The 27,707-nt window shown below is 37.4% G+C and overlaps 1 protein-coding gene across 1 annotated transcript in view; it reads left to right on the top strand.

Moving 5' to 3' along the window:
• The window catches only part of LOC107048381 (head-specific guanylate cyclase), a 165,480-nt gene extending 138,712 nt beyond the window's left edge, over positions 1–26,768 (top strand). The window contains exons 4-11 of the mRNA XM_015271528.2: positions 160–505; positions 3,192–3,573; positions 4,628–4,807; positions 5,001–5,139; positions 5,641–5,807; positions 22,055–22,198; positions 23,665–23,819; positions 26,145–26,768. Coding sequence (XP_015127014.1) covers positions 160–505; positions 3,192–3,573; positions 4,628–4,807; positions 5,001–5,139; positions 5,641–5,807; positions 22,055–22,198; positions 23,665–23,819; positions 26,145–26,334 — 1,703 coding nt within the window. The 3' untranslated portion in view covers positions 26,335–26,768. The remainder of the gene's footprint in view (positions 1–159; positions 506–3,191; positions 3,574–4,627; positions 4,808–5,000; positions 5,140–5,640; positions 5,808–22,054; positions 22,199–23,664; positions 23,820–26,144) is intronic.
• Positions 26,769–27,707: the final 939 nt, after the last annotated feature.

Raw genomic sequence — 27,707 nt, 5'->3', positions numbered from 1 at the left:
TAAGTCTCAAATTAAATTTTTTTTTCGTGTAATAAGTCATACGCGTCAAATGATATCCGGTCATTATTTCTCTCAATGCATGTTCTAGATATTGGAACATTCCTATAACAGAATTATGCTCACGTGAATTTCACCAGTCTCCACCCACTCTAATTCCAGACGTAGACGTTTGCGCATTGCTAGATCAATTGGGCCAAGAATTGATATCAACCGCCTGTGTGGGACTCCTCGAGCGGGCATTTCGCTGCCTGGGAAATGATCTGACTGCATTTCTAACCACCCTCGACGGCGTCAACGATGTCGTTCAACACCAATCGGGGCTGGACACTGAAGCAGAATTTGTTTGCATTGCAACACCCGAGGGACTCGAACTGCACTTTACCACTGACCACCCGTCCATTGCCTATCTACTCGTCGGCAGTCTCAAGGCTATTGCCAGGATATTTTACAATGATAATGCTGATGTTTATATTCTACCAGATCCCTACAACACAAAATTTTTCAGGTAAAAATTTATTTTTCAAATTGTGGGATGATATCACTGGCTCAGACCCGAAAAGAGTTCTATGATTCAAGGCGGAACTCTCAATGAGTCCACAGGGAAAGAAGTTTCCACTTTTAAGCACCAAGTTATTGATTTTGAGACACTTGGTTCTAATATATATTTACTTGAGAAGAAGAAACTGCTCCCTAAATTTCAGGAGAAAAATCTTTAAAACATTCAAAAAAGATGAAATTTCTGAATAATTGAACATTAATTCAATCAGGGTGTGAGGTAATATACTTTTAATGAAAAACAATTTATAAATCACATCTAGCCAGGATGATAAATTTCAGAGATATTTCGAAAAGTACTCGGAACATGAGTAAGTTTATTTTACAACAGGAAAAATCATCAAGGCAAGAACGAGAATGTTCTTAATTCGATAATGCGGATGTTCTTCATTCGAGAACTACAAGGTTCCTATTTCAAGAATCCAAATTTTCCGAATTCGCTAACCAACTTTCCTTTAAAATAAGATGAAATGTGCCTCAATTCTCGAGTGATACAATCAGACTAGATTTCAGTGATAATTATAAAAAGTCATAAAAAGCTTTCTGCCCGGTTTTTTCCATTTATTATTTTCCAATCACCGATACGAGAAGATACTTCTGACGCTACCATATAATTCCGAGTACTTTAAAAATAAATATAGGATTATAAATTTCAGAGATATTATAGACGGTACTTGGTACATAAGTAAATTGGTTTTACAACAGGAAAAATCATCAATCCAAGAACGAGAATGTTCTTAACTCGATAATGCGGATGCTTTTGATTCAGGAACTCCAAGGTTCCTATTTCAAAAATCCAAACATTGTGAATTGGCTAATCAACTTTGTCTTAAAATAAGATGAAATGTGCCTCAATTTACGAATGATACAATAAGACTACATTCAAATGATAATTGTCAAAAGTTCCAGCTTTTACCCGGTTTTTGCCATTTATTATTCTTCAATCACCGTCACGAAATGATACTTGATGACACTGCCATACAATTCCGAGTACTTCAAAAATAAATAAAGGATTATAAGTTTCAGAGATATTTCAAAAGGCACTCAGTACATAAGTAAATCGATTTTACCACAAAAAAATCATCAATTCAAAAACGAGGTTGCTTTTAATTCGATAATGCGGACATTCTTGATTCAGAAACTTCAAGGTTCCTCTTTCAAGAATCAAAATTTTCTGAATTCGCCAAACAATTTTCCCTTAACATAAGATGAAATGTGCCTCTATTTCCGAATGATACAATTAGACTAAATTCAAGTGATAATTATAAAAATTTCCCTCTTCCTGCCCGGTTTTTGCCATTTATTATTCTCCAATCACCGACACGAAATGATACTTGATGACACTGCCATTGATTTCCGAGTACTTCAAAAATAATTAATAGCCGTCGCCACAAATACGAGTGCAGCTCATCGATTTGAATTTGCTCACTGTTAAATTCTATCCGAATCCCATCCACGTGAATGTGCATGGCGTTACCATTGCCATTGAGTAGTTTGAGGGTGGCATGATGTAACGTTTGCACTGGTATCGTAGGCATAGTATACATCCCAGTGGAATTCAAATTTCCAACAGAGTGGAAATGATTTCATCGTAAAGTGTGCACTGAGTTGCACCTGCCTCACCATGTGTTTTCCCTATGATGAATGTTACCTCTTATTGGCATGCATGCGATTCTAGTGTCTGGGATATGCAATCCGTAGAAACGTGTTTGGTGTTGAAAAAATTTTTTTTTCGTTTCAACCCGTTTCCGTGTGAAAGGTAGCAATTGGGTCACCAGATGAATTCGATGAATAAATATTAATAGTTTTTCCGTTTTTGAAAACACGATAAAACATTGTTTATTGCTGCACAGTGGCGAAAAGGTGCAACTGGCAGAATTGAATTGATAGAATTTTTCAACTTTATTCTACTTTTGGTTTTTTTAGAAGGGTATGGAAAGCACAGATAAAGGAAACAGACTTTTGTTTTGAAAATTTATGAAACATGTCACTGATGTCTAGGGACATGCAAAAAATATTTTCAAAAATCTATCCCCAATTATTCTGTTTAGATATAGTCGAACGCAAGCTTCTCATCGACGGAGTCGACATTAGTTTGAGTATAAGATGTCTGAGTATAAGATGAAATTTAACAAATGGTTGTCGAATGAAATTGGAAATTTTTTTCTGAATTTTAATGAAATAGTTGTTAAATTTCACGAACTAGTTGTTAAAATTCAACCCTTCAACCCTTTCATTTCTCAAAAATAGCCTCAATAAATCCAACTAATTTAGTTAGACTCATTGAATCTCTTCACCCGCCTTACCTTTTGGCCCACATACACCAAATAAACCCTCCTCACATAAGGCGAATTCCCTGTAATTTTAGAACCCTGTTGATGTCGTAAAATCGATTGCGAAGCCCGAGAATACTCCGGCGTCCCAAGATAAATTTAATATAAAGAGAGGATTTCTAATAAAGTCCTACAGGTCACCCAAATGTTCAATCACCCTCCCTCAACTCGGATTCCCCATTGTTTTCCTCTCGCTTCTCAACAGACACCCAGAATTTCCAATATTTCATCCACAAATATTAAACCAAACTTCAGATGTCTCTCCTTAAAATAGGATTTAAATAATTCCCATCCCTCTGACAGATACCGCATCACACCGGAGCGTTATGACCAGCTGGTGCTCCAAGAGCCACCATCCGAGGATGACTTTGACGTTGTGACACCAGCACCCCATCCTTTATCAACAGAGGCAGCTGATCTGCGAATGGGAGTTGCCAGTATCTGCAAAGCATTCCCATGGCACTTTGTTGTAGATAGAAATCTCGAAATTGTACAGCTTGGTGTTGGATTTATGCGCATCTTCGGTCACAATCTCAACAGGCATGGACGTCAAATATCAACTTATTTCGTATTCACCAGGCCACGGGGTGTTACCTTATTATTTCACGAGATTCTCAAACGCTCGAACACACCATTTGTACTGACACTGCAAAAGCCACCGGGTGCTGATAAATTTCCAGCTGAGGTGAGTCATTTCTTTCACCCATGGTTTAAAGTAGCTTTACGAAGTAAAATTGCGAAGAATTTCTCGACAATTTCATTAGATTCGTAAGCGTATTTTTGAGAATTTAATGACCCGTTTGGTTTTTTAAATGAAAAATATTGAAAAATTACGATTTAACCCATCAACGGCTTATGTGACACGTATTCTTATTTTCATACACGCATGAAGAAATTCAATAGATAACCTAGCGAATTCGCTAAGAAATTCTATTGGAATTCTATAGGAATTCTATGAGATTTCTATAAGATTTCTATTGAAAAATTCTATTTGTTTTTGGAAAAAGTCAAAAGATTTCGAATTTCTGTTTGAAATTTCCTCTTGAGATTTTTGTTATAAGAATGATTGGGCATTAATTTTCTAAGTTTTTTCCGCTCTCATTCTGTAATGCAAAACACAACAAAATCCAGCGGAAACAAATTAGAAAATTTGTGCCCAATAATTTCTAATAGAAAAAATCTCAAGAGCAAAATTCGAACAGAAATTCGTAATCTATTGACGATTTCTTATCGAATATCTAATAGAATCAGCGCAAAAAACAAATAGAATTTTTCAATAGAATTACAATAGAAATCCTATAGAAACCCCATAGAATTCCTGTAGAATTCCAATAGAATTTTCTAGCGAATTTGCTAGATTTCTATTGAATTTTTTTGTACGTGTAGTTATGGATCAAGTGAGCAATCACCGGATGGTCCTCATCACTTCCTAGTTCACCACCTTAACCCTGATCCTCTCGCATCTCTGAATAAAACTACTAAATCACTACTCAACTAATCATCCCTATAATTTGGTCAAACTTTTTTCTGCTTGAAAGGTCAAATATTGAAATACACGACAACTCCCAAAGTGGTCAATGGTATTGTGTGCTCGAGCACGTCGAGTCTGTTCAAGTCCACAGTTGCCATTCCTTTGATGCTCGATACCCACACCCTCCCGCAATTCCACCCTCAACCTCCTCCGCATGTCCCTCCTCTGATTCCCCCAACTTTCTTTAATCATCAACTCTCATTTCAAGGGTCTGGAGCTGAAGGGTCAAATGGTCCACTGTCCAGAATCGGATTCAATTCTATTTGTTAGTTCACCATTTCTAAATGGCCTAGAGGGGCTCACTGGACGGGGTCTCTTTATTTCGGATATACCACTGCACGACGCAACAAGGGATGTGATACTCGTTGGCGAACAAGCACGAGCGCAGGTAACAATAAAGAGATATGGAGAACTAACATAAAAACGAGTGTTATCTCTTTTGAAGATCAAAAACAGATTTTTCTCAACATTCTCCACATCTTCGCTAGCTTTGTCAAGAGTGCATTGAAAATCATTGTCCATTTCAGCAACACATGTCATCCGATATGACTAAACTTACATTTTTCCCTCCAACAAACTAGGACGGCTTACGAAGACGTATGGACAAATTGAAAAGCTCCATCGAAGAAGCAAATCTTGCTGTGGATGCTGAAAGGGAGAAGAATGTCAGTCTGCTACATCTAATATTTCCACCGGATATTGCCAAACGACTATGGCTAGGTATGGAATCATTAAATTGGAAAGCTCTTCATCCCGCAGATTTCATTGTGTAAACTTCCTCTATACCGCGGGTCTTAGTGCCTCCATCCGTGGTTCAATAATATTTGCCTTTCATCCTCTCCTTCGATTTTTACCTTGTTTCCTTTTCGATGGATAGTTTAATAAGGCTCTTTTGTTGAAAAGCTTAATGATTGTTTCCAATATGATGTTTACGTTATTGAAGCCATGTTTAATCGAGAGCCTCAAAAGGATCATGCTTTCGATAAATCCCGGGATGTCTGGTAATTATGATTACGATGCAGTTGGCACGGCTCTTTTATGACCCCAAGGGAGTCGTTATCTCTTACGGTCGTCCACTCGTAAACTACCAGTGGTAGTTTAACGATTGACTGTTGGAGTTATTACCGTTGTACGTCTTCATCCTTTACTCATTGCCACAAGCACTTCTATCTCGAACAGTGGATTAATTCAGTAACTTGATTAACATGTTATTCAACACAGGTGAAACCATCGAGGCCAAAACCTATCCTGATGTGACAATGCTGTTCAGCGATATCGTTGGATTCACCGCCATATGTTCGACCGCAACACCCATGATGGTCATCAACATGCTTCAGAATCTTTATGAACGATTTGACCAATTTTGTGGGCAATTGGATGTCTACAAGGTAATGTAAACTGGATGCATGGTGCATTGCTTGGATGATTTAATGGGGTGATTGGAGGATAATAGCATTTGTGTAATCAATCGTAATTGTTGATCACTTAGTGTCTGGTGGGGGACAATTGGGGGATATTGTTAGGGAACCACAACTAATTCATTGATTTATCGTAGGGAATGGTACCAATTGTGGGGATTGATATAGTGAAGATTGAATCGTGTGAATACGTTTCACGTACGAAAAAATTTCAGAGATAAACTTGACACATTGATAATTGGGAGATATTACTAATTCAAAGACTTTTTCGAGGAAATTGAATTATTTCGTCATTTAACAACAATAAGAATTAAAATCAACAAGAACATTGACGCGGACTCAATTAGGTAAATAACTTGCAGGGCGTGACCAGGTCCATAATTGTGGCCGTTGTGGGATTTCTATCAACTGCGTCCCCGTCGCGATTCGATAGATATGTACAGATTCGGTAAAATATAGTTAGCAGGGTAAATTCATTTATTCCACATCTAGTATTCCATACCATCTGCGAAATGGTTTGGTAGTGATTGGTATAACATTAGAATTCGAATATCTTTTAATAAACTGTGTACTACTACTACCCTAATAGAAATTTCATTGCGCAGGAACGTCGCCGCGAAAGTTGGCGCGGACATTACCTTTCGCGGCGATGTACCTCAGAAAGGTATGCATCAGGGTCGCTGAGGCAGGGCTGCGCGGGATTTGTACGGGATGGACCTGTGTCCGCCCTAACCTCAAATCCCGTTAATTAAGAATTCACAATCTTCAGATTATGTGTATTCATTCAAATCAATTATTGAACGATTAACGATTTGTTAGTGAATAATAATCTCTCGCAATTAATTGATGATTATTATTATCGATAAAATGAAAAAATGGGAGCGCACCGCGTCAGTGTTGCATAGGGTTCCAGCAGCGAACTAGCCGCGGAGTATGGCATCGCACTCCGTGCGTGCATGTCGCTGCAACAGCCAATGTCGCAGAGCTTCTCACAATTTCTACTGGTACTGGTCCAAAAACGCATAAGTCGTGGGGTCTTTAGTGTACTATTCCAATGATGTATTCTTATTATATCCATCTGTTTTTTTATCATTTCCAGTGGATATAAGGTATTCCTTCTTCAACTCCATCTTACTTTCTTCCGACAATAAAATTAAAAATAACTTCATGTGGATATACCTTCATTGTGAAAAAAATTTTTTTTTCCTCAATGAGGTGACCAAGTTCTTGAAAAAAGAACCAACAGTTGTTGGTGACGTATTAAATCCTCACCAACTCTTGACGTGATCCAGGACTCACGATGGGTATGTGGTTGGTGGAGAGTCTCAAAAATGAAATATAAAATAGTTATTGATTACGTATATTCAAACTTAATCGATGGGCCTTTGTTTCCAAAATTTACAAAAGTTTATATGTCCTTGGCAATCTGTATTCACCTAAATATTCCAGAAATTTGGCAAAAATTCAAGTGTTCCGTTAACTGGGGAGGGATGTTCCGCAATTGAACTGTTCACCCTAAAATGCGGCGTAAAAAACTCGAAAAAAATTATGCCGAGAGATTTCTATGGAAAATATCTCAATAGAATAAATTATATAGAGAGGTTAAAATATATTGAATTTTCCTTTACAATATTTCCTATTGAAAATTTTCATTTAAAAAGCGTCCAAAGAATTTAGAAATTTTTTCTCTGTAAGAATTGCCGAAAAAATAATAGAATTTTAAATAGAAGTCAAAAAAGAACTTCTTGAAGCCTAGGAAAAATTCTCTAACATTTCCTTGCAAATTTACTCATTTCACAGATCTTCGTATGCAGAATGATCTGGATGATCTCTTTAAATTCATCTCCCTTCAGCGCATGTGTTCATGCAGCCATGTAATGTACAGTGATATTATCAGACTGCCACAATTGACTCATTAATTAAATTATACCATGAAATATTACCACAAACGACGGAGTATGATACAGTGAATAATTAATTCATATTACTTTTTTCTCTTTGCTGCCACTGAAAGTGGTCGCAGGATTGCAATTTCATATTTTTATGAGAGAAAAATGGAATAAAGGGGTTAGAGATATGATATTATTGCAGCTCGCGTGCTGGTATGATTTCGATGGGTACAGAATACGAAGAAAAAATACAGGCATTGTAGTGTTCGAAGTAGACTCACTGGATGGAAGATCCAGAAAATGATAATTGGAGTGGCGACCCATCCCTTCTCGCTCCATTTTCAACTTTTTACTCTGTTCATTATAATGGTTCTTTTTTTGCTTCTTCATCATAAAATCGGTATATTCCATTAGTGGTGTTCATAACGGTGCTGGGTGATATTAAAGTCTGGCGTGACTGGCGTTATTACGCAGCGGAAAATTCTTAAGAAATAGTTGATGAGCGAGGGGCGGTGGGAGAGGGGAGAGGTACGTGTCATGAAGCGGTTGACGATTGGCATCGTGGGAGCAAATGAAATCACATGCCATTTTTATTTTGTCGAGTTTTTTTCCACCGGGGGCTGCATATGAAACCCATTTCTCGCTGATCTCCGTGAGAGATTGTTGAGATGATGTCGATAAAACTTAATTCACGGGGTTCAGTTTTAATTTTAAAATGGTTTAAAAGAATTATTATGGTGATGCCTGGAGGGGATGATTTTTAATCGGAAATTTTGTGTTTGAAAAGAATGGGATTTGCGTGGGAGATTTGAGAGAAATTCAATTAGTCAGTCGAAAACATAATGTGTGCATAGTTCATATTTTGGCCTCAGGCATTCGCATATACGATTTTTAGACCAAATGTCCGTATATATGTATGCATGTATGTATTTTTGTTGCGATGCAAACAGTCGTTTCATTTTTCATATGAAATTTTATTATTCATTATTATTCTCCATTATATCACACGTCGATTCAATATAAACTTAACCCTCGATTGGTCGCGTCATGGCACGAGCTCACCGTTCTCAAAAACAATAATTAAAGAAAAAGTTCATAAATACTGGAGGACTTGTGACTACGGTGGTAACAGTCGAATTTTGATCGGGCAACATTGCACGCTTCGACTAGTGGTGGGGTCGTAACAGTGAGATGGATGTTTGTGTGGGTTATACGTGTCTATATGCTTCCAGCACTGAATTGTCGTCACCGACTTTACCGACCTCAATCAGCTGTTGTGTGGTGTTGTCGCGTTGCTCGACTCGTCATGGCGGTCAAATTTTTTTTAGAGGAATTCGAAAATCAATTGAAGATATCGCGCTTATATGGCCCGGTCCCCTACTTTTTCTCGCTGGCGATAGATTCTCCATAGTCTAAAGTAAATGGCTTGTGGTTCTTTTTTCAATATCTTGAGTGTCTAACCCATGGAACATTTCGATCAAAGTTCACACGATCACGTTTCTTCCATAAGCTTAATGTTATAAGGAGTGATTTTCAGAAATTAATATCTCATTAGGATGCCCCGATGGAAGGATTAAGATTATTACTAACGTGTGGCTCGAATATGAGCCTGACTTGTGAAGCAATATCAAAATTATGGTGAATAATGTGTGTTTTGCCTAAACATCCTTAACTTCTAAATGTCAAAGTTTCGCACCGAATGGAAATCAATTTTTGAATAATGTTTTCACTTTTCTCGTTTTATACTGATATTATTTGTTAGTTGGAAGTTCAAATTTTCTCGTTTAATCATAAATACATCTTTTTTAACTTGTTTTTTCTCAAAATGGTCAAATGAAATAAAAATACATGGAACGGCGCAGCGCTCATCACGCGACCAGATACGTTTGGTGGAGAGGTGCGACCACTCGAGGGTTAAAGACATTTTTTTCTGCATGAATAACTACTTGATTTTATTGCGTAAAATTCTTAAGACAAACGAAAATTAAACTCGCAACGATTCCAAATTTTTTTTTTTACAAAGACTTTTCATCTCGACTAGACATATACCAGTTTGCTTCGTTGCAGTCAGGTCCTTCAGACCTCTTTGTAAAAAAAAAAAATTCAAATAGATTTAAAATTTAGAGAGAAAAAATTCCGATTCGCCCAGCCAGGATTCGAACCCGGGTCTCCCAGTTACGCGCCGGGCACTCTTACCGACTAAGCTACCGGGAACCACTGTTCAATTATATTTCGTGTCTCGTTCTCGGGATCACTAGTGTAGATGTTTAGAGTTCCGAAAAAACTCTGATTTTGTTAGAACATCTTATTTTTTATATTATAATAATTTATTTATCAACTCAAACATAGTAAATGTAAGCAACATAATAAATGAAATCATGAACTTCAGACTTGTTTTTCTCCTTATGAGATAAGTCAACATACAATAAAGTAGAAATAAATGCATTTTTAAACTCTGAGAATTGCTTTAGCAAATGAACTTTTCTGTTGAATAATCGGACGATTATAAAATCTATCAAATGTATAGAAGTTTCGGACCATCCCGCAAACTGTTTGATCATTGCGACATCAATGCCCTGTTTTAGGGCTGCAGAAGTGGTGGCATGACGGATACTGTGTGGGGCGAATTCCCCCAACCCACACTCTCTTAAGAAAACGCGTAGCCATCTACTGAGTGTATCCTTAGAAGCTGCTTTGTAAGGAGGTCTTGTAGAAATAAACAGCGAATCCTCTTCATTTCTGAAATCCGCTGTCACACTCAGATATCTCTCGGGCGTCGACGCTGCACACAAATGCGGGCATTCCTCGAATCTTGGGATCGTCAATAGAGGTTGCAGGACTCCTTTATTCGAGTTCTTCACTCTATTAGGAATTTTAATCTCATACAGATTTCTCACGCGTTTAATATTGCTAATTTTTATAAACCAAAGACACTGTCCACGCTGTGCCGTGATAAGAGCTAACAGCATAGCCAGTTTACTGGTTAGTTGAGGTAAAGAAAGAGAAGCCAGAGGAGACAATTTCTTCAATTTTTCTAAAACTGGTTCTAGATCGTAAATAGCATCATATTTTGCCTTAGAAGGCTTTAAATTGTATGCCCCTTTCATCAGGCGAGATATTACGGGATCTTTGCCAATTCTATCTCCACAAATCAATGACACTGCTGAACGGCAGGTGTTTAACGAAGTATAGGACATTCTCTGATCAAATTTGTTTGTCAGCCATTCAGCCACTTCTTCGATGTTCGGCTCAAAGCAGTCATACCTTGATTTTTTACAACAATCAATCCACTCCTCGATAGGCTTCTTGTACTGTTTTACTGTCGACTCAGTTAAAGAGCTCAGTATTATTTTAATTGAACGTGTTTTCAGTTTTTTCCTTGAAAATGCCTCCCTGACACGTGCCCTGCCATCAACCTCAACTTGTCCATCAGGGGATGCTGCTCGGTCCTAGAGGAAGATAAAAGGAGGTTAGCTTGTGGCTCAAACATCAATGGCTCGCTGTCCAACAGCGACAACCAGAGAGGATACCATGGCTGGGATTTCCAGTCCGGTACCACCATTATTCCACAAGCTTGATCATTAACAATCTTTCTCAGCACCGTAAGAATTATTGCGAACGGGGGAAACGCGTAGAAAAATAATTCCCAATTAATAATGAAAGCATCAATTAATATAGCATTCGGATCTCTGTGCCATGAACAATATTCTGCACATTTATTATTGATTCTTGAGGCAAAAAGATCAATATCTGGGTTTTTAAAAGTTTCGACAATTCTATTAAATGCCCAATCAGCTAATTCCCACTCAGTGTCCGCATTATCGACTCTAGATGCCTGATCCGCCTCTACATTCTCTTCAGATGGGATGTATGATGCGTAAATCCATAGTTCTCTTGTCTCGCAGAACTCCCAAATATCCCTAGCGATTTTGTTCAGATGAGGAAATTTTATTCCGCCCATTCGATTTATATAGGAAATTGCCGTTGTGTTATCTATCCTGAGGAGAATTTCTTGATTGAAAAGATCTGAGGCAAATGCTTTGAGACCATTTAAGGCCGCTTTCAACTCAAGTTGATTGATATGAAGCGTGGCTTCATCTAGATTCCAATTGTTATAAACAACCTGTTCTTCGGAACACGCCCTCCAACCTGAACTCGAGGCATCTGAAAAGATGACCTTGTTGAAAGACATTTGCCTTATGGGATTTTTAGCCGCGGGCATATGATTTTCCCACCAAATAAATTCCAACATTAATTTAGGCTTTATTCTCATCATAGCATCGTAATTTCCTTCTGCTGCTGCCAAAGCTAAGAACCTTTCTCGTTCAAACAATTTTGAATGGCCCCAACCGTATGCCACTGATGAACAAATAGCAATAATACAACCCACAAATTGAGCAAATTTCCTAATGGGGCAATGTGTTAGAGATTTAAACTCCTGAATAAACTGAATTAATTCTTGTCCTTTTTGTGGAGGAAGTTCTACAGACATTGTTTCTGAATTTAGAATGAATCCAAGATATTTACACTTCTTTGCTGGTACTAAAATGCTTTTCTCTCGATTTATAATAAAACCCAACGATTCCAAAAGCTGGATCGTCTCACGAACATTCTTTTCACATTCTTCCTTAGAATTCGCTATGCAAAGGCAATCATCGAGATAAATAACCGAGGAAAATTGTCTAGCCCTCAAAAAAGCCACTACTGGTTTCAAAATCTTGGTAAATAACCATGGAGCTATATTCAGGCCAAATGGTAAACATGTAAATTCAAATAAAGAATTATCCCATATAAAACGCAGTAGTTTTTTGGATTCTTCCTGAATGGGCACCAAAAAATACGCATTCTCTAGATCCATCGTACTCATGTAACAATTTTTTGACATAAGTTTCACTGTTGTTCTCAAATCTTCCATTTTGAAATGCTCCACTTTAATAAATCTATTCAATTTTTTCAAATTTAATACGAATCGCATCTTGCCATTCTTTTTTGGAATTGAAAAATAATTGGATATAAATTGTTCCTTCCCTGGTTGACATTTTTCAATGGCTCCTAACCTCAATAAGTCATCAATTGCTTTATGCATAAAATCCATCTCGTTTTTTCCCACAAGAGATAAAACAGGACCTCTCTGTATCGGTGTTTCATGAGTAGGTATTTTATAACCCGAAATGGTTGTCAAAATAAAGTCGTCTGAAGTGATGTTAGACCAAGCTTGTCGAAAATAACGTAGACGACCAGCATGACAACTTACCGATTGAACTACTTGCTCCCGGGCGGCTGAGCCGTCTTGGGAGGGATTTTTGGACGTGACTGGGGCCTCTCTGACGACCTCAATGGTGCTGGTAGACTCGGCCTGCTGCCGGTTCGACCCCATCTGCTCGATTGTCCTGAGGTCTGACTCGACAATGAGCTCTTCCAGTTTAAATTAGGTTTATTCTTGTGAAATCCCTTCTTATCTGTCGCCTTTATTGACAGAACAATCTTTTCTGCTGAACAAGTTGCCTTAATCCTCTTTGCCAACTCGGATCCAAGGAGACACTCGTCTGTTGTGGCAGTCTCCAGAATGGGTTTATATTTTTCCTCAACACAAGGATAAATATAAGATTTTCTTGTTTTCGTCAGTTGGTGAATTAGCTCACAGGTATATCTGCTTGAATCGGCCATCAGCTGCATTAACTCATTCTTGTCAATGCCATCTTTTTCCTCATTGAATACTAACCCCAAAGCCGCTCCCAACGCTACCAGACTACGGCCCGCTAGCTCTTGGTTGGCTACCAGATACTTGTCTCTTGATTTGACTGATTTTTAAACCAAAGAGAGAATTTCTGGATTCAAAATTGGCGCTTTAAGTGGGCAATTTCCCTTGAGGGGATATTTCTTGAGGAAATCTGATTTGTCCTCTTTTGAGAGGCCTTTGACAATAACCTCACTCCAGCACTCAGCAAGTTCCGGATGTAAATCGAAACAGTCAGCCTTTTTATTGGGATCTACGCCCAGGCATTGGAGAGTCTCAGCATCAAGTTGACACGATGCATTCTCTTTGTCCTCGTCCTGCATCTCGATCAACTGCGACGTATTAGCGTCGCCATCTTGAGATGGTATTCCTTCTGGAATAATCTCAGCCTCTGTAACAAACAGGACCATGATCCGGATCATATTGCTATGTTTAATAGACGCTGAACATATGATTTCCGGTCGATTCGTACAGTTTTTATGAAAACCGCCAAAAACAAAAAATACCTACCCGAGCTCGATGAGTCCCCTTCTTTGGTTGACTCCGACGACTCAGAATTTAACGCTGCTAATTCCTTATCAACCAAATCTTTATATTTTTTTAATTTCTTTTGAAGATCGAACACTCGAGAATCTGACGATTCTCGACTTCTTTTAGGCGTTTTGATAAGGATTCAACAAGCGTTATCTTGAAATAATCAATGCAAAAATCAATGAAAAAAATTCTGTGTCTTTCAGCCGTGCTGAACCAAACGCGCACAGAAAACGTTATGACTGGTTGGACTGGCGCACGTGGCCAGCAAGCCGTTTTTGAGTATAGTTTGGGGTAAAAGCTGTGGTGACACCTCGTGCATAGTAGCCGTACTACACTAGTGATCCCGAGAACGAGACACGAAATATAATCACAGGTGCGAAGCACGAGTATTTTTTCCTGAAAAAGTTGACGACTTCGTGTGTATGCAGGGAACCTTGAGGAAAATGCCCGATTAATTTTGAAGCTCGTGTGATATTCGGGGGATTATTTTTCCAATCCAAATGTCGGGCAATATAATTGGACCATTAAACAAAACTCACAATTGAGAAACGAAAATTGTATAATTAACACAACGACACAATTGAATTCAATCTGTCAGTTTGACGAGGGGTTAATTCGACTGCATGATGTTTTGTTTTTTATATAGCAACTACCGGAGAAAATTATCAAAAAATTATCAATTGAAAACCCTGCAGCTTGTACCATGTGATGTCGAATGGGCCAATTATACTTCGCGTCTCGTTCTCAATGATTACATATGTAGTTAGCCTCGGATGAGGTAAACTTCACAACGTTTTAGAGATTTGAATTCAAAATTCCTACCCGCTACTGTCCGTAGCGCCATCCTGTGTTGAGTCATATTTGTTTCGTTGTGCGGTAGACTTCACAGCTACGGAGAACAACGCGTTATTAAAATTTATCTTTTTGAGTTTTATTCCTATTTAAAATCATGTCGAATGACAAAAAAAGAAAGAAGTCAAGGTCTAGATCAAGGGACCGTAAAAGAACGAGTTCCAGAACCGATAGAAGGCTAGAGACAATGGAACAGCAGATCTCTAACCTCACTTCTCTCGTAACATCTCTTGCTGAGAATAAAGGAACGAACAATACTCAGCACAATGGGTTAAATAATCCTAAGGAAAAAATTGCGACTCTAGACGGTAAGTTGGAGTAAAACCCATAAGAATAAACTTCCACACGAAGTTATTCTTCGCAGACGTTCCATACGAATGCTGCGGGCAACAAGCCATTACGAATCCTCAATAGTTTGAGTTGAGAAGATTCGTGGGGTTTTTCCCATACGAAATTGCCCCAATCTTGTATTTGATGTACTCGAACTTAAAGGTCCACACGACTTTAAGAAAGGAAAATTTCCTTACGATACCTCCTCCACATCGAATTTAATTTTTCAGACGTTCAATCGAACGAAAATGATCAAAATCGTATTAACATCGTCGAAGATCCAGAGATTGTATAAGTAGAACCCCCAGATGCTGCCCAAGGCAAAGAGGAAACAGAGCGTGGTGAAACAGAGCAGCTAGACGTCGAAATTCTTCAGATGATTGGAAAGGAGACAGAAGCTGCAGCAGACCTCAAATTACAAGAGGAGGTGAAGACAGCTTGGAGAAATTTCATGTCGGTGGGTTTACCTGAGAAAATTAAAACTAGCATCAGTGAGAAGTATCCGAAATCGGGTTCTCTATTCGCTGAGGCTCCCAGTGTCAACCTAGAAGTACAGCCAGCTTTGACAGATATCACTAAAAAACGTGATAAACATTTTGTGAACACACAAAATGACATTGGCACAGCCATTGTCGCCCTGGCAGCAGCAGTGTCAATGATTCTGGAGGACCCTGAAGGGGGAATCGATTATACACAATTCGCTGGCTATCTCTGTGACGCGGGAAAGATGTTGGCAGATATATTCCACCAACATTCGATGACTCGACGATCTTTTATTACTCCTCTTCTCAGTAAATCAGTCAAACCCACGATCGAAGCGACCAAACCTGATGAGAAGTGGCTTTATGAGCAAAAGTTCGCAGATCAGGTGAAGGAAGCCAAGACCATTGAGAAAGCTTGTACCGAAATCAAAGCAGTGGAGAAGCCAAGGACGCAGTCTAAATCATCTACTTTGGGAAACTGGAAGAACCCACCGGCAAGGAGACAGGTGGGTCAATATCAAGATGGCCGTCTTCGATTGAAATTCAGGCCGAGACAATCGACTCGCCCAGCAACAGCTCGCTCGACTCCCCAGTCAACATCTCGTCAATCCAAACCGATAACTCGCAAGTAGAGGAGGTAAGAGAGATTGCAGGGCGTCTATCACATTTCATAGAGAAATGGAGACAAATAACCTCAGACAAATTCATCTTAGAAATACTCGAAGGCTATAAAATCCCGTTTAAGCGATCACCAATACAATTGTCGCAACCTTCACCTGACATTAAAAATTCTCAAGAGTTAATTATGATCAGGAAAGAAATCAGCAAATTAATTGTGAAAGGAGCTATTGAGGAATGCGAGCCAACGGAGGGGGAATTCATTTCTTCATATTTCCTAGTACCAAAACCCGATGGATCATCTAGATTTATTATAAATTTAAAAAGATTAAAAAAATTCATTCCTCATACCCATTTTAAGATGGAAGACCTGAGGACAGCCAGAGACCTAATGTGTAGAGGAACTTACATGAGCTCTTTAGATCTGAAGGACGCATATTTTTTAATCCCAGTTGATGAGAATAGCAAAAAATACTTGCGATTCAGATTCGAAGATAAATTATATCAATTTAATTGCTTACCCTTTGGTCTTGCAACCAGTCCATTTGTCTTTACGAAAGTCATGAAACCGGTTGTGAATACATTGCGATCACAGGGTTTATTATCGGTTATATACTTGGATGACCTCTTATTATTTGGTAAAAATCGGGAATTATGCCGGGTAAATGTATCAAAAACCATCACTTTATTAGAATCTCTAGGTTTGGTCATTAATTACAAGAAGAGTTCAATTGAGCCCAGTAAACGATGTAAATATCTTGGATTTATCTTAAATTTAGAGGATTACACAATTGAATTACCTAGTATAAAAAAGGAAAAAGTGTCAGAACTTCTTGACCAGTTTAGCCTAGGACAGATGGTCTCAATTCGTAAATTTGCTCATTTATTAGGTGTACTCACAGCATGCTGTCCAGCTATAGCATATGGCAGAGTACATTGTAAGAGCTTAGAGAGACTTCAATATCTGCAATTACTAATTAATAATAACAATTATGAAGCAATGATGAAGTTAAGTAAACCAGTGAGCGATGATTTAGTTTGGTGGAAAAGAAATTTAGTATTAGGAATTCATCCAATCAGAACAATGTCTTACAAAATGGAAATATTTTCAGATGCATCCCTTAGTGGGTGGGGCGCCTTTTCAAAAGGCATAAAAACTGGTGGTTTCTGGACCCTTAAAGATAAAAAACACCACATAAATTATCTTGAACTACTTGCTTGCTTCCTAGCCTTGAAAACATTTGCCAGAGACTCATGCAATTGTGAAATTCTTATTCGAATGGACAATACAACTGCGATAGCATACGTAAACAAGACTGGTGGGGTTCGTTTTCCTCATCTCACAGAACTAGCTAAAGAAATTTGGCACTGGTGTGAGACTAGGAGAATTTGGATTTTTGCTTCTTATATCCCCTCAGCTGAAAATTCAGAAGCAGACAGTGCCTCTCGTGTCAAAAATATTGACACAGAATGGGAAATTTCTTCGCAAGCTTTTCATATAATAAATAAAAAATTTGGTTCTTTTTCTATGGATCTCTTTGCATCCAGAAATAACAAAAAATGTAAAAATTTCTGTTCGAGGGGTCCAGACCCTGAAGCTCAACATATTGACGCTTTCACGATTAATTGGTCAAGAGAAGAATTTTACGCATTCCCTCCGTTCGCTCTATTGACTCAAACTCTCAAGAAAATCATCGTAGATGAAGCACAGGGTACAGTGGTTGCACCCCTCTGGCCTGCCCAACCATGGTACCCTTTGCTCATGAGATTGGCTTGTGAAAAACCACTTATTTTCGATCCAGATAAACAATTACTTCTCTCTCCTAACAGAACAATCATACATCCGCTAGCCACGAACCTTTCCCTGGTGGTCGTCAAATTATCCGGCAAGCGTATCTAAATAAAGGGATGCCTCAGGAATCTGCAGAGTTTTTCATCAATTCAATTGAAGGATCAACACTCAAACAATATGAGGGACACCTTAAACAATGGTGGAATTTTTCACAAACCATGAAATGCGACACCTTTAAAATCGAAATACCAATGATCATAAAATTTTTGACTAAAAGATTCTATGAAGGAAGCAGTTATAGCTCACTTAATTCAGCTCGTTCGGCAATCTCTCTTATTTCCAATGCTGATATTTCCAATAACGAATCTCTATCAAGATTTTTTAAGGGTGTTCATAAATCACGTCCGAGTAGAGCTAGATATTCAAGTACCTGGGATCCTTCAGTAGTACTAGATTTCATTGAGAAAATGACTGACTCTAGTAATTTAATGATGCTTTCACAAAAGACAGCTACTCTTATAGCACTCACAACAAGCCACAGGCTTCAAACCCTAGAGAAGATTAATATTGAGAATATAGTAGTGTCAGAAGAGCATATTAACGTAAAAATTCCAGATCCTATCAAAACGTCAAAACGGGGCAAGCCCCAACCAGACTTAGTGATTCCATTTTTTCAAGAGAACAAGAGACTGTGTAGCCTCTCATGTAATAAGTTATTTAGAACTAACCAAAGAGTTAAGAGGTGATACCAAACGATTATTCATTTCAACGAAGAAACCTCATAAGGCTGTGACATCTCAGACCATAGGACATTGAATTAAAAAACTAATCAGTAGAGCAGGCATTGACACTGAAATATTCAGCGCTTATAGTACATGTCATGCAGCTGTTTCAAAAGCTTTCAAACAAGGTGTAGATCGTACTATAATTCAAAAGACAGCAGGATGGTCTGAGAGGTCAGGAGTCTTTGCTAGATTTTATAATCAACCTATAGAGCCTCCGAAGGAGACTTTCGCATTATCAGTACTTAGAAAGTAAATATTTTAAAGTTTATAAAGCTATCTTAAAAAAAAAAAAGTTTAATATGACAACATAAATATTATAATGATAATAAAGAATAACGCAAATGGAGTGAAATTATCCAGTCTCTAAACATCTACATATGTAATCATCGAGAACGAGACGCGAAGTATAATTGAAAGATCGGTCGAGCCCGCCGAAGGCGGGCGAAGACCGATCAAAATTATACGAGCGTCTCGTTCGAAGATGATTACACCCACACCCTCCCAACAAATTATAACCCGTAATCATCTTCAAATGAGGATAATTTCAAAATCTCTAAAATATGACTCAACACAGGATGGCGCTACGGACAGTAGCGGGTAGGAATTTTGAATTCAAATCTCTAAAACGTTGTGAAGTTTACCTCATCCGAGGCTAACTACATATGTAATCATCTTCGAACGAGACGCTCGTATAATTTTGATCTGTCGAGCCGGCCTTCGGCGGCCTCGACCGATCTTTCAATTATATTGCCTGATATTTGGGTTGGAAAAATCCACTTTAAATCCACTTAAAAATAATCCAGTGTATCGATTTCTGAAGCCTCCATGCCGCCTATCAAGTAATGTAATATTATGTCTATGTATATTTTTTCATGTACTGTAATTTATTTAACAATTGAAAAAATGAAACACAGTTCTGTACTATAAAAAAATGCATATATGTATAGTATATATATAATATAATATATTATATTATATATAATATAATATAATATATAGCATTCATAATATATAGCAGGTATATTATACATCTATGATTTATACTTTCATTTTTTCAACTGTAAAAAAATTTATAATTCTGTAAAAAAAATAGATATATAGGATAGTATTTATGTATACAGTACATAATACATCCCTACAAATTAATAAGTACGTGAAAAGCAAAAGAGAAACGAAGAAGAAGATGAAGAGGATTATAACGATTCCGAATAAATTATTCATCAATTAAATTCTCATTCTGAAAAACTTTGTTGAAACTATTCATTTTTTCTGCATTATTATTATTGAGATAAAAATTAATGAAAGTGAGAAACGGTAAGGTTTTACTATTGTGGCACCCATGGAAAATGATACGCGCGCGAAGCGCGCGCCCTGTTCTAGTAATCAATAATATTCAATAATATTTTATTCTAAGAAAATTCACTCATAGACAATGTAACAGTGTTTTGTAATTTTTCGTGTTTTTTTCTTCTTTTATAAAATAACCAATTGACAATGCAATAAAAAAGTTTTAAAAATATTTTAATATTCTACAGGAAATATAAACAAACATTTAAATAAATAAAATCAGTCTCAAGTTTCTTAATTATTGAAAATTTTCTTTCACATCAAACACATTATAATTTAAGAAATTTTGAGATGAAAAGTATATATGCCTGTGTGTATGTGTATATTTTAGCGATAGTTTTCCGACGGTAATTGAAAAAATAATTATTTAAATGTATCCAATTGCGATTCAAAATATTCTTCCTACCGCCATTCTGACCGAGTTCGATCATGAGATTGATTGCACCATCTGTTGTTGGAAAAATTTATTTTGAAACCGACATTCAGGGAAAAATAACAAATTTTTACCGTTGGGGCTATGGTAAATTCAATGAATCATTGAATTCAACGTAATATACATCGTCATAAAAATCCATTTGAAATTGTTTGTAACGAACCACTTGCTTTTCGTTTTTCTGAAATGCAAGCGTTCACCCAGTGCTAGACCGAATGAATCGGAATCCCCTCGGTGAAATGCCTCTTAGCTCAAGAGATTTCCAGGATTCGTCTTATTTGAGGGATACTGGTAATCTCTAATTGATTCAGGTCGACTTGGGCTTGATTCAGATCGAATTTTACTTATGATTTTGATCGGTTTTTCCGATTGATTCAAGTTGATTTTTCGGTTTGATTCAAGTCGATTTTTAGGGTTGAAATTTGATTTAAAAAATTAGTGGAAACTACATGGCAGTTCAGTTATTGCATAAAATGTATTGAAATAAAGAAAATTGAAGTGAATATAGTGTGCCGTTGTGAATGAATTGAAAATTTTGTGTAATTTGGTACTGGACACTCATTTTCTATTTGAGAATTCAAGTTAAATGAGGAATTCCCTTTTTTTTCTCAAAAATCCGTAAATTCATCGATTCTTCAACCGTAATGCCCTGAGTGCTCCAAAATTTTCAATGATTTTGGAGCACAAGCGGCATTCTATTGGATTACTTCCCCATTTGAATTTCGATCAATAGAAAATTGACGTTTTTGCAAGTTAAACCCATATTCATACCAGATCTTCATTTACTTCAACAGAAAATCTTCGAAATGGAAATAATAATTCTCTCCCCACTGCTCCGCAAAAAGTCAAATACTGAATTTCTATTGGTCGATATTCAGATTAGGAAATAATGTGTAAAATTAGAAATTTCATGATTTTTTCCTGTGAATGGAATTTAATGTCACTTTCGTAAAGAGAACTGTCGAACGCTTCATGCAAGTTGGATTTTTTTCCTAACAGTGTATCTTTCCGATTTGGACCAAGTGTTGCTTTGACTAGAATCAAGCCGAAAAATCGGCTTGAATCAAACCAAAAAATAGGCGTGAATCAAACCGTTGTCGGCTTGAGACCTTTCTTCTTGAAATAAACCACTTTTCGAGTCATATCAGACCTGGAATCCAGATTAGCGTAGTCCGAGTCACTCGATTTGAATCAAGTCGAAAATCGACTAGAATCAAGCCGACGTCGACTTGAATCAGTACTTTAATTTCTCGATGCCCCCATATCTTGAAAAAAGAATCAAAAAGTATCTGTGTTATTGTATGTTTGTCTCCCAGTCAATTGATCACACTCTCACCTCTGCATAATTAATATAAAATCTTAAATGAATACTTTTCCCTTCCACGTATAAACAAATTCTAACTCTCATTAATTTTCAGGTCGAAACAATTGGCGATGCCTACTGCGTTGCATGTGGCCTCCACAGAAATACAAACACTCACGCCCAACAGATTGCGTGGATGGGTCTGAAAATGATTCAAACGTGTTCACAGCATTTGACGCACGAGGGTAAACCCATAAAGGTGAGCTTTACCGCGCATAAATACATGGTCGTGTTAATTGCATTTCAAAGTTCTCCGCGCTTGAGTTGGAGTTGAGATGGCACATACGAATGTACTGCCATTCCCCGTCTGCATGAAGTCCTGGATTATTGAGAAATGAGATAGGCCTCTTTGTCGAGTTTATCCATTCAGGGATATCAAAAGCTCTGGCTATTATTTGGTTTATCGCATATCACTCCATTGCAGATATCCCATGTTTATTATCTGCGCATTAGTGAGGATTAAAACTTTTCCCATTTCAATTGTCATCCGGTTGCATTAGAGAGGGTGGATAAATCGTAAAATCGAAGTTTGTTAACGAAATTAAGGCAGAAATATACATTCTTCATTGAAGTAATAAAACCAGATTAAGAATGTTTCTGATAAATTTTTGTGTGGACTATCCATTGGAGGAAGGAGTATTATGTTGAAGGGAATGGCTGTCATCTTGCTAAAAGGAGTGAAAAGATTGAGTAGCAGAGTTCTACCTCAGGTAGAGTAAAACTGAATTTCAAAAACGTATTTCCCCAAAGTGATCCTCTCCTTATATGAGGATACTATCACGCCATCTTTCAATTTGTCTTGATCGGTCGAGTCGCTTCACAAGCATTTGCTAATGTTGAATTTTTTATCCTCATCCTGATCGTCCTTTAATATTTTTCGCTTTTCCAATATTCATGCGACTCTTATAACGGTCAAAGATTCTCATCGCCATTTCATATGGTCACCCCTTCCTTATTATAGTGAGATTATTTTTTGCTTTTTGTTAAATATAACAAGCGTTTTCTACAAGCTGCGTCATAATATTTTCAGATTGAGTTGAAACCATCATCTGTTGCGAAAATCAATAATTTGAGATGCTTTGCAATCGTCTGTATTATCATTTATTCAAAGTTGGATGACTTGACAACTAAAAATATTCACATCTAGATTGCGATCGGGACGAAAATATTATAAAAATTTCCAAAATTGAACTACTTTGGACCAAGAATGAACATCCCTGTGGACAGTACGTTTACGTTCCACAGTATTTCTCCTCGACTGTTTACGCTTCGTTATCTATTGTTTCCCATGAGTTTTATCGAATTTAAGATTGTCAATAACTGAGTTGAATCAATCACTAATTCAATTGATTGATTAGCCGAGCTATGGGACTAAACTAACCGTGAGCCAAGTTTCCCACAACTTGTGTGATATGGGCGTGAGTTTCCGCGGTTTAGCCACCTCACCAGGGGCCACCGGCGCTTGAAATCGAACTCACATAATTAGGTGTCCATGTGCACTGCCATCTGGGGATTTTTGGGGCGGGCCAGTGGGGTTGGGAACACTCTGATGCTAGTATCAGTGCTTCACGTTGAGAGTTTAACACCCATCAATTATTCAAAGGGTATCGTTCACCAGGGTTTTTGATCGAAACTTTGATAGAATTGGTCTGTTTTTTTTTACAGATGCGAATTGGCATTCATACTGGCATGGTACTTGCTGGAGTTGTGGGGAAAAAAATGCCGAGGTACTGTTTGTTCGGACACAATGTCACCATTGCCAATAAATTCGAGTCCACCAGTGAACCACTGCGGGTCAACATCAGCCCTACAACGCATGAGTGAGCCGAGTTTTTTGAATAATTTTTAACATTATTATTTCCATTTCGATTGATCAAAGGTGTTCCGACTGATTTGTTATGAGGTATTATATCGTCGCCGTATAGACAAGGGTTGTAAGTGCCCTATATCCGGTGTCAATGATTTTTCGCCTTTTCGTCCAAATTCTGAACGAGAATCAGTAGCGAAGTGATCAAACGGTTTAAGTCGATTTTGGCTATTGGTCAGTTTTCAATGGATATCTTGAAATCTAAGAGAGATAGCAAAATTTTTCTCATAACCTTTTTAGTAGCACTCAATTCGCTCTACAAAAAAAAGGTTATTATGAAAATTTCGCTATCTCCCTTAGATTCGGAAATATTTCTGGAAAACTCAACTAAAGACTAAATTGACTTAAACCGTTTGACCATTTCGCTACTGAAATGTATTAACCTTCGATCACTCGCGCTCGACCGCCAGCCTTCATCCGTCGCACGGTTAGCGCAGCGCCGCTGGGTTAAACCGAGCGCGCTGTTGCCACCTTGGCGCTTACCGCTGTGCGCACCTTTCAAGTGCGGCAGTGAATGTAGCAACACTGTTACTCGAGGGGTCGACAGGGACTCACTCGTACCGGGCGGCGCGGCGCCGCTGTTCTATCCGTTCGACATCTCTTTTTTATTTTTAGCTAAACACATCTCCCGAGAAAAAACGAACAACGCCAACACTTAATAAAAGGATTGAACTAGGAACTCCAATTTTTTCAGATTTTTTAAGCGTCGAAAAATACTCTAAAATATAAAAAAACGAAAACGGGCGGCGCCGCGCTCGTTGAGCGAGTGCTCGAGGGGTAACAAAAAAATCTCTACCAAAGAGGCGTAATTACCTGTTTTCAAGGACAAAGGAGCGTAACTCCACACTTACGCCTGTTTACCATTATCAGTCATACACTTTGAAAGAACACTTTTATTATGACAATTTCCTCAATTCTGATTTGGACCAATCAGAATGCAGTATTCGGGATCACGTGACGGGTTTCAAACTGTTAATTTCCCCGGCTGCCGGGAAATTATCAGACTGATAATTTCCCTGTAGCCTGTCAATTGTTTTTACGAATTTGACAGATATTCTTCACATTTTGATCGGCCGAAATCAGAATTGAAGAAATTGTCCTCCGAATACCCCTCGACCTTCAAAATTCATCGGATATTTTCCTCAAATTTTCTTGCATAGCAACGAGAAGGATCAGTTTTGCAGTAAAATCCCTCGCGCTGCGCGCTCGTGATTTTATTCTGCAAAACTGATCCCTCTCGTTGCTATGCAACAAAACATTCGGGAAATATCCGATAATTTTGAAGGTCTTGGGGTATTATAGCTGAGAATTACACCCAAAGGGGGTAAATTCCCCAATTACGTTTCTGTGCCATGATCCGTCGTAGAAGCAGGGCCATTCTTCCACTTCGTCTATTTGGCCGCACTCTGTCCACTTTTAATTAATTTTAGAAATGCTCAAGGAAATGAGAAAATATTTGTTATCCTTAGTGCAATCGTTAAATAAATTACATCAATCAGAAAAAATACGAACCTATACTTTGGAGTTGTGCCCCTTTGTCATTGCTTATGTTCTAAGTTCAACTTCATGATTTAAAAAAACATACGCCCCTTTGGTTTTGAAGAAAATAAAATCGAAATGGTGGCTCTTACACGGAGAGAAATATTCAAGAAAAATTACGGAACATTTCACGTAATCCGCAAGCGAGAATCGTTTGCAGTGAATTTCTATAGGAATATAAGAGAATAAATCTGAAACGTTCAGTAATTTTTCGGGTCTGTCACCGAAAAAATACGAAAAAGTTACGTAATTTTTCTGGAAGTTGTAAAATCTAACAGAAACTTCAAGACTTATTATGCCTCAGAACATGAAAATTCTTGGATGTTTAAGAATTTTTACGAAAACTTCCGGAAAAATTACGGAACGTGTTGTTAAAATCTTCCCCTCACGGTGACTCATGGCTAGCCGTGAGGCGTCGGACGGATGAGTAATTTTTACGGAACAGATCGTAGAATTTACGTGACGATTGACACTTTTTATTGAATTTTACTTCGCTCCCAGATTACGTTTCGAAACGTAATTTTTACGTCTTTTTTCTTGTAATTTTTATTGAATATTTCTCTCCGTGTACGTCCCGTTGGCTATACGGTGACGATATTAAACAGGAGCAATTTTATGAACTGCAAAAAATATCTTCCATTTTTTTCAAGACCGAACTATTTCTGAAGAATTCACATAAAAATGTCTGTGAAATTTGAAGCATGATCGTCTTTTGATATTTTGTGAATTCCTTTTTCAGATTCTTAACACAAAGACCAGGATTTATTTTAGAAGAGCGGACCAAAGATAACTTACCGAAAGAATTCCCAGCAAGTACTCCAGGCATCTGTCACTTTCTCAACGATTACAAACATCCAGAGGTCGACGAAAGTGCCCCCTTGGACATTCACATTCAAGCGGCCGTTAAAGAGCTGGAAATTACCGTGTAGATAAACAACTGAAAATAAAAACTAATTATAATTTTCATCGTCGTTGATGATCGACATTGAACCAAAAAAACTTTCAATTCCATTAAAAGACAAATCATCGATGACGAGTATACGAGTATATCGACGATTCAAATGAATGATAAACTGAATATAATGTATATAATACCCTAGGGACAATGAGATTTAATGAAAAATGATCTCACTGACAATGATGTTTACCTATAAATTCACATTTATTGATATTATTAATACTGCAAACATGTTTGATGATGATTATTGGAAAATGTCGCCTATCACACTGTTATTAGTCTCAGCAAATTTTTATTAATTATTTGTTTGGAAAATCATGCTGATATTATTTGTACGAGATAAATTTGATCCATTCATTGTACACTAATGAACGTGAAAAGTAAAAATCTTCACCTCCTCAAGAATTTCTCTCTGTATTTATTTACAATTTCCACCTTGATGCCCTCAAATTGACGTGGAGAATCATTTTTGGATTTCAAACAAACCCTCCTCCACACACGATTGATGAAGTCTTGTACCGACAGTCGGTCAATAATCCTAGAATGATCACTTACCGACTGAAGATATTTAGTCTGTTGGTAACGTCCAAGCCCTACTGTACCGTCATTCAAAAGGGACCAACTGTAGAGTCGAAGGGTTTCTCTCACAATCAGTTAGTAAAATACTAACAGTGGAAAAATGAACATCTGCTGTAATGTCAGAACGCAATAGTGAAGAAATAGACGGAGATAATTTCAAAATGAATGAACTTTTCAGAGCTTTGATTTGTCCACTTGCTTAATGCATTATAATTATAATTTTTATAATTAAATATACCGACGAATATCTATTCTTTCAATTGTTAAATAAGGAGTGATTTAATGAATCTTTATCTTATTCAAATTACTCTTCACGCACGAAAAAATCTAATAGAATAACTTAGTGAATTCGCTAGACAATTCTATTTGATTTCTATTGAACTTTCCATTGGTTTTTGGCCGATTCTACTGAGATGTTCAATCGAAAATATTCTGTAGAAAAAAGCAATAGAATTCAACTTTTCTGTACAACTTGTTCTATTGAGATATTTTCTACAGAATTTCCTCGGCTCAACTTTTCCGATGTTTTTTTCATTTTATTTTTCTTTTCTTTTCATCAAGGTTATTATTATTCGTTATATAAGACGTCAATTGAATATAAACTTAAAGGCATATTTTTCGTTTACTACATAAATGTGCATTTGATTTTATTGCGTAAAATTCTCAAGACTGAAACTAAAATTAAACTCGTGACAATTCAAAATATATTTTCGTTCTCACAAAGACTCTATTCAACTCGACTAGAAATTACCATTTTACTTTATT

Source organism: Diachasma alloeum, unplaced genomic scaffold (genome assembly GCF_001412515.2).
Source record: "Diachasma alloeum isolate Michigan unplaced genomic scaffold, Dall2.0 Dall_scaffold_00189, whole genome shotgun sequence".
NCBI lineage: Eukaryota > Metazoa > Arthropoda > Insecta > Hymenoptera > Braconidae > Diachasma > Diachasma alloeum.
The sequence above is the reverse complement of the archived record's forward strand: the minus strand, read 5'-3'. Positions and strand labels throughout refer to the sequence as shown.